Source organism: Paralichthys olivaceus, chromosome 11 (assembly GCF_024713975.1).
Source record: "Paralichthys olivaceus isolate ysfri-2021 chromosome 11, ASM2471397v2, whole genome shotgun sequence".
In the NCBI taxonomy this organism is placed as follows: domain Eukaryota; kingdom Metazoa; phylum Chordata; class Actinopteri; order Pleuronectiformes; family Paralichthyidae; genus Paralichthys; species Paralichthys olivaceus.
This window is the reverse complement of record NC_091103.1, coordinates 15,340,709-15,348,383: the sequence shown is the minus strand read 5'-3', so window position 1 is coordinate 15,348,383 and position 7,675 is coordinate 15,340,709. Positions and strand designations below refer to the sequence as shown.

The following is a 7,675-nucleotide window of genomic DNA, read 5'->3' as shown; positions in this document are numbered from 1 at the left end:
GTTTGAGGTGGGCTTGTCTCAAGAGCTGGAGCTTTGGCAGGAATTCTTGCAAAGAAGTTAAATTGGAAAAGAGACAGCAATTTCTTTTCAGAAAGCTCTCAAAAATAACAGATGCTTAAAGCTAAGTAACCACCTAAAGAGGCAAACATTATTTTTCATTATGTTCCTTCCTGAAAAGGCAGCGTGGAGTGGAAGAGGGGAGCTCATCCACACTGTGTCTCTGTCTCACTCAAACATACACACACAGTCAAACACACACACGCACACACAGTTGGCTGTGACTGGGGTGCTGTGTGGAGAGTAGGGGCTCAGTGTGACCAGGCAGAGGCCAGTGTTGCAGGCAGGCAGGCAGTGTGGTGGAGAGAGTGTGTGGAGCCGCAGGGACGTGCCCAGGGTGGATAAACCATGCTCACTAACTGGGAGAAAGACTCTGCCCAGGACTCAAGATGAAGGTGAAGAGGAAGACCTCCTCTAGCAGCGACAGCTTCACTGACATTCCTGCGCTGCTGTGGTTCTTTGGCCTCCTCCTCCTCGTCACAGGTGAGACTTTCAGTGTTAGTTTCAGAGAACGAGTAAAACAAGTGGAATTTCTCTCAAAACTGAAATTACAGTTATTCATTTACTATTTTACTTAAAAGTCTTTGGTTCTTTCTCATTGTGTCACTTCAAACTACATCACAACCTTCATCCCTGAAGGTAGTAAGGTTAATCCAGGTTAAGTTAGTGTGTTTCTTGTCCGTGTGTTTCCAGCTCGGTGGATTCTCTATAATGGGTGGTGCTCTCTCTATTGGGTCCCAATAAGATGCTTAAAGGATCCTGGAGTGTCTATTGTACATGTGTAAGGAGGGGATGTGTAGGTTAAGTGTTGAATAGGGCAGAGCCTGCTGTATTAGGGACATTTGTTTAAGTGAAAAAGTGATGTCAAGTTTTAAGCACGTGGTGATTTTGCTTTTTAAAATGTTTGATTTGATTTCACGGCCGTAACAAGGGTCCAGTTTACCAAACCAAGTCGGTTTTAGGAGAATCACTGGATCCTGTGTCTATCTCCAACTTCGCCAGTGACAAAGAGTTTCTCTTTCTCTCTCCCTCTCTAACGCTCTCGCACTCTTTTCAGTGGAGGAAACTAGTTCCAACAATCATGCCCTTTGTCTTATTGCCTTGGCAACCCCTGTCAGGCGGACCAAATGGTTGCCACAGCAATGAGGCGATGCCCTGCTAACTGCCTCACTGCGAAGAATAGCTAACAGTGCAGAGTCTCTCTTCCCCCCCCTCCCTTTCCTCTCTCTCCCTCTCTCCAGGGTTGATTTTTTTCCATCGTTGAAAGCTGAACAGTAGGATGTCCCTCGAAGGCCCGAAGCCAATGTTTAGACCTCCATGTGTCTAGCTACAGCTGAGTTATAGGAGCCTCCACTGTGAACATAATAGCTTGGCTGCGTTTGGTTTCCAAGACAGGCCTCGTCTATAAAGATTGAAATGTGGCTCCTCACTGTAACACCTCATCCCCATATCCTTGCGGGAGCTGGAGGATAATTGAGGAGCACAAATCAAATTTGTTATTACTTGTTCACCGCGAGGGGTCAAGAGGAATTCCTGTGGCGGAGGGGTTTCTGAGATTAGTGATCAAGACATTACTAGACATCGTGAAGGAGAAACAGAGTGACATGTGTGCATATGTTTGTGCACATTTAAAGCTGTATAATAGTTGTTAAAGGCAAAAAAAAGGACAGAATTTCGATTCATAAAGTCTGTAACTGAGAAACACCTGACAAATGTGTGAAGAACAAAGGTCCTTTCTAGAATTGACGTGATATATTAACAAAAAAAACCTTGAAGCTTCTTAGTAAGTAAAAGTAATCGGAATTGTATTAAAAATTGCATAGCTTACATCTGAAATGAGCAGTTTGAGATATGAAAATATAATGTGTACCCACATCAGTAGTCAGTGAGATATAATAATATTTAGTTGTTTACAAAGTAAGTGGTGCGCAAAAAAGCAATACTTCATATATTTTCAGGAGTGGTGGAAAAAGAACTGGGTAAGGAGTGTTGCTAAGAAGAGATGAAAAGGTAGCCTCTGCACCCAAGTTCCAACAAAATTGCATTGGTCCATGGCGTGCAGCCTCTTCCGTTTTCTATGTTCGATGTTTTAGGTGCTGTAGCATTTTAGCATTGTGCTGTAAGTGGGGTGATAGTGTTACAAAACTATCATTAAATTACAATTTTTATTTAGCTTTTTACAGTTTAAAGAATGAAACACCTACAGTGTTTTTAATGCTTTTAGCTGTGTTATAATTTAAAACAACTAAGATGCTTACTATTGGTGAGTTCCAATGTATAGAAACAAATAACATTTCTAGGGCTCATTATAGAGTTTATTGAAAAACTGATAAAAAGCAAGTAAAAAATCCAATATTCTCAAACACAATTCATTTTTGTAGGAGTAGTGATCACATGATCACAAACAGGAATTTATAAATTAAGTCATATTACTTTGTTTATACTGTACACTGACTTGTTTACTAACTAAAGAAAAACTTCAATTGGTTTCACAAATTAATTAAGTTTGTTAAATTAACACAATTGCTAACTTAAATCTAAAGTTTGTTTCTTAAGTTGTTGCAACAATTTTATTTTATGTATAGCCACATAAAAGTGTCTTGTTACTTTCTAACTCTGGTTTATCGGCATCCCGGCCCCTTCACTGCTCAGATTTTCCATTTCATTTTGTAATAGTAGTAATTAGTGTTGCAGTAATTAGTGTGTCTTTGCATGAGTACTCTATTGTTTGAGTGTGGCAGAGCATCAAAGACAGCATAGTAACTGTCCCCAAAACGTTACTATCCGTGTATTCCTCTCTGTCTGCTCCCAGAGTTTGAACTTCAGTCCTGTCTCTTGGTGTTTTTATCCAGGTGAGGTGTCGGGGGTGAACGTGACCAGTCAAAGCCAGGTGGTGAGGGGCACTGTGGGCAAAGAGGCCCTGTTGTCAGTCAGCTACTCCAGCAGCAGCTCCGACAAGCCCGTGATTAAGTGGCAGCTGAAGAGGAGCAAAGAAAAACCCATCACCGTCGTGCAGTCCATAGGAACGGACGTTATCGGGAACCTGAGGCCTGAGTACCGCAACCGTGTCCTGGTGTTCGAGAATGGGTCACTTCTGCTTCACAACCTGCAGCTCTCAGACGAAGGGGCATACGAGGTGGAGATCTCCATCACAGACGACAGCTTCACTGGGGAGCACTACACCGAGCTCACTGTGGATGGTATGCAAAGTTACCATCCTCTTCATTTCTCTTTACTTCAAACCACCAGCCACAAACTGAGGAGCAGTTTTGAGCTAAAGCAAAATCAATATTTGTTAAAAATAAAGTTTGTTGCCCAAGTTATTATCACCAAGTTTAACATGTTCAGTGCACGATACAGTGATTCACCGTGTTGGTGGTTTGCTCTTTGAAGCATCAACTGTGGTTCCACTTTTCAGTTGTTCTTATACACACTGGAAAAAGAAAATTGTTCAGCAGCTTAACAAATACTTCAGTTGGTAACACACAAAGCAATTAAGTTTGTTCAACTTAAAGATAACAAATTAGATTAACACAATTGGGTTATTAAGTAACTTTAATATGCAAAAACTGATTTAAGCTCGTGTTGCCAATTGCAGTTAATTTAAGTTGTTCCAACAACACATCTTGTCTCTTTGGCCTTCTTTTTTAGTTGAGAACGTTTTTATCCCAGCAGATTTTATTTTATTTTATTTTAAATATCATTAGTCTTTTGATATATTACATGTTGCTGTTGTCTTTTTGTACCTTTTACTTTGTAAAGCACTTTGGTCAACCAAGTTGTTTTAAATGTGTTATATAAACAAAGTTGACATTGACATTGACACTAAAAAAATTCTCTTTTCAGTGTAAATAGAAATAAACTTCCCCGTCATGCTTGTGCCTTTTGCCCTGTCGTCCTTAGTTCCAGTGTCCAAACCTTACATCCAGATGATAGCGTCGTCCGTCCTGGAGTACAGCGAGCACTTCCACCTGCACTGTTCCCACGATAATGGCACGAAGGCCGTCTACAGTTGGCTGAAGGGAGGCAAGGTGCTGGCCAATGACTCGCGCCTGCTGCTCTCACATGACCAAAAGGTGCTGACCATCGCACGAGTCCTGATGTCAGACGATGACATTTACGCCTGCACAGTGGAGAACCCCATCAGCAGCGTGAAGAGTACACCTGTCAAGCTCACTGTCTACAGTAGGTGACATGTTTCACACGGGTAGGATGTCAAGTCATACAAGTTTATATTAAGATGGAAGAGATGATGCTATAGTAACGTTCCATATCACAGCCAAAATACTCAAATTATAAAAAGCAATCATTATGCAGAAAGACCCTTTTCACTTTTATATTGCTATGTTCTATTATTTGATAAATACCATTATATGTTCTATTATTTAATAAGTATAAATAATTACTATGCAATGACCTGCAATGACAAGTTTAAATTTGGAGCTAGCTGAGTTGGGGTCAGTGTAAACCGATGTGCAAACTGCTGCTTAGTTTTATCTATAAAAATGTATCATATGAGATGAACTTTAATCTGCAAATTAGATAGCATCTATATCTATAAGTATAAGTCAGATAAATGTAAGAGACTGTTTCCACCTCATTTGTTTGTTGGTTTGTCTGTTTGTAAAATAAATTATGCAAAAACAACTAAACAGATTAACCTGAAACTTTGTGAAAGGATGTAATATGGGTCAGGGAAGAGCCCATTAAATTCTAGCACGGAATACTGATCAGGGAACGAATCCAGGATTTTTTTTTTACTTTTTTTCTGCTTATGAAAACTGTAGTACTCTGTTTTATCTCATTGTTACACAACCATCCATTTACATCTCACTGAAGCAATTATCATCTCATGCTGACCTACACACAAGCCTGCATGCCTGCCTCTCTAACAATGTTGTTTACAACAAAGTGCAAATCCAAGTGCGGCAGAGTTGGCTCCGAACGGCTGTTACTGGGCGCCAGCATAGAACTACATGTCAGACTGAACGCGAGGCCGAGGCACTTTAATCCAATGAATGGACAGTTATTTATGAGGAGGGGGCAGAGAAAAAGAAGGCAGGTGGGGCGAACGCTCTGCCCCAGTGGACCTCAGTAATCCTGACTTCATTATTGCTGTACTGTGATGTGTTGCATGAGGAGGCAGCTTCAGGCCCTCAAACCGCTTTCTGTTCTCTCTGCATGGGCAGGAGCGCGGCTCAAAGTCTCAGAGTGACTAACCTAATGTGCTACTTCACTGCCATAGCACTCTATAGACTTAGCATGCAGTGGAGGAAAGAATTGAAAGTCATACCTGCTCCATGTCCTGGCCATGTTTCATGATAAGCCTATAGTCTAAACAAAGAAAATAGCAATCTATTGTCTTAAAGACCTAGTTACTCTTTGCAAACTTTACTTTCCTAGGGTCAAGGCAAAATGCAACACAATTGTGTGACAAAAATTGTAAAAGATTGACAGACACTTTGCAGAACTAGCAGGTAAATCTTTTACATTTATTCTGTAGGGTCAAAAAGTAAAAAGCAAAGAGATGAAAAGCAAAAGTGAAACAAAGGGACAAGTTCAGTGAAAGGGAATTGCTCTGCTGTTATCTGGCTGTTACTGACAATTTCTTTCTTTCTTTCTCTTCTTGTCCTCATATACCTCTCTGTTTCACTCTGGTTCAGGACGGAGCTCGCTATACATCATCCTGTCCACCGGGGGCATATTCCTCCTAATCACCCTGGTTACAGTGTGTGCCTGTTGGAAACCTTCCAAGTGAGAGTTACTCTTTCTTCTTTTACCCTCTCTCTCTCTCTCTCTCTCTCTCTCTCACTTTCTTCTGTCTCTCACTGGCTTAGATATTGCTCTTAAGGATGTGACTAGAATATAAAGTGGCTCCACAGTGTCAACTCCACCACTCTGAACATGTAGTGGAAAATTGGAGAGCACATTGATCTGCAGCTTGATGGTTGGATGTGTTTTAGTGTGGGTTTTTCTTCTTGTTGTAGAAAGAAGCATCGACCTGTCCCCCAAAGAGCTCCTGTATATGTCGAGCAGAGTGAAAATGGCCACGATGGTGAGCAACAGCTGCACTTGTTCCTATACATCAACACAAAATGAGGCATATTGTCACACATAATTATATCACACTTTGATTAAGCAAAATGTGAACCATTTCTGAAATGAATATATGTATTTGCAGTTGATGTTGTACCCAAACCAACAACTCTCGGTCGAAGGAGTCCGATGCCTCTTTATGTTCTAAATGAAGATGTAAGTCATTCTTTTTCCTCCCAAAATCTCCATGCAACATTTATATCAGCCACATCCAGCCTTTAAAAAAAAACACTATTTCACCTATGGGTGGCGCTAGAGGGGATCAGGGGATCACCGGAGGGGGCTGGCGTAAAAATTGCTTATCCACCCAACAGTTTTCAAAAAGGTTTTCCCTGAATGTCAAAAAATGAAACTTCAGTCATTCATTCTGTGGTGATCATGAACGTGTGGAGAAAAGTTCATGGCAAACATCATATCTTGTTGAGACATTTCACTGCAGCCCACAGTGCTGCGAAAACATGTCATTATTTAGCTAAAAATGACAGCTTCATTAAAACTTCAGAGTGTAGGCTCTAGTGACATCTAGCAGTGAAGTTGAATGTTGGCACTGAATACCTTTCAGCTAAATCTTACACACTGAACCTTTAGAATTAGAATCATAGATAAAACACCACCGATGATTGTAACTTAGGCATCTTCTTGTTGTTTCAGGAGACTCTGGAGCGTTTGGAAGAATGTTCTGGCAACGCTCTCAGCCAATCAGAAATGTGTATCCCTGCTACCTATGCTCCCGTCCTTCCCCCCTCCTCAAACAGAACTGAGCGGCCCATCTGGTCTGCCCCTCGCAGGTACCCCCGCAGCCCCTCTCCACTAGCACTACCCCTCCCACAGCCCCCTCTTGGTCCTCCACTGCGGCCTGTCCGCTCACCTGCTCACTCCCCCGGGTCATCTCCACGCAGTTTCAGCCCAATAAGAAAGGTCCGTCCCCCAGTGGGCATCCCAACCAGCCACCTGCCCGTAGAGGCAGAGTGTCCAGATCCCAGTGATCAGACTCACTGTCCGCCCCAACAATGATAAATGCACGTTTCTCAACCTCCCTGGGAAGTATGCTTTCATTCTGTGATATGTAAAGTTTGTGTATAGTTTGTTGTTCCTCTATTGTGTCCCGAAGAAAATGAGGATTTTGGATTTGATGCACTAGGATCAGAGATGAGTTTCCTTTCAGCTAACTCTTTATATTCCATTATTTATCATCAGTTTATCTGTGGTTATCTACAATGTCTGTAGTTTTTTTGATGTTATCCTCTGATAAGAAAAATTATATTTTTTTCACCAACAGGTAGTGTATCCTGAATATGATGCTGAGACAGAACAGAATTACCAGCTCTGATATATATTTTACCTTTTGTTTCATTGTGAATTTTACTGGGAACCTTGATAAGTGCCTGTACATATATGTAAGTAAATTGTTGTTAAGGGGTTGGCTGTTTTCTTTTCTTTTAAAATATTAAACCACAAATTGTATTATCATTCTACATTAGGTCATTGTATAATCTAAGGTAATAAAACAATTTAAATAGTT

At 41.1% G+C, this 7,675-nt stretch overlaps 1 protein-coding gene across 1 annotated transcript; it reads left to right on the top strand.

Annotated features, from left to right (window-relative positions):
• Positions 1-18: 18 nt before the first annotated feature.
• Positions 19-7,675, top strand: hepacama (hepatic and glial cell adhesion molecule a). Its single transcript, XM_069534350.1, has 7 exons — positions 19-540; positions 2,910-3,257; positions 3,961-4,242; positions 5,721-5,811; positions 6,045-6,112; positions 6,239-6,309; positions 6,805-7,675. The coding sequence occupies exons 1-7, from the start codon at positions 447-449 to the stop codon at positions 7,165-7,167; spliced, it is 1,317 nt and encodes a 438-aa protein (XP_069390451.1). The 5' UTR covers positions 19-446; the 3' UTR covers positions 7,168-7,675.

Excerpts from the sequence above, each read along its gene's own strand:
- hepacama (XM_069534350.1), top strand. The coding sequence starts at position 447 with ATGAAGGTGAAGAGGAAGACCTCCTCTAGCAGCGACAGCTTCACTGAC. Across the intron at positions 3,258-3,960 it reads CACCGAGCTCACTGTGGATG|TTCCAGTGTCCAAACCTTAC; the intron begins GTATGCAAAGTT and ends TGTCGTCCTTAG. Across the intron at positions 6,310-6,804 it reads TTTATGTTCTAAATGAAGAT|GAGACTCTGGAGCGTTTGGA; the intron begins GTAAGTCATTCT and ends TTGTTGTTTCAG.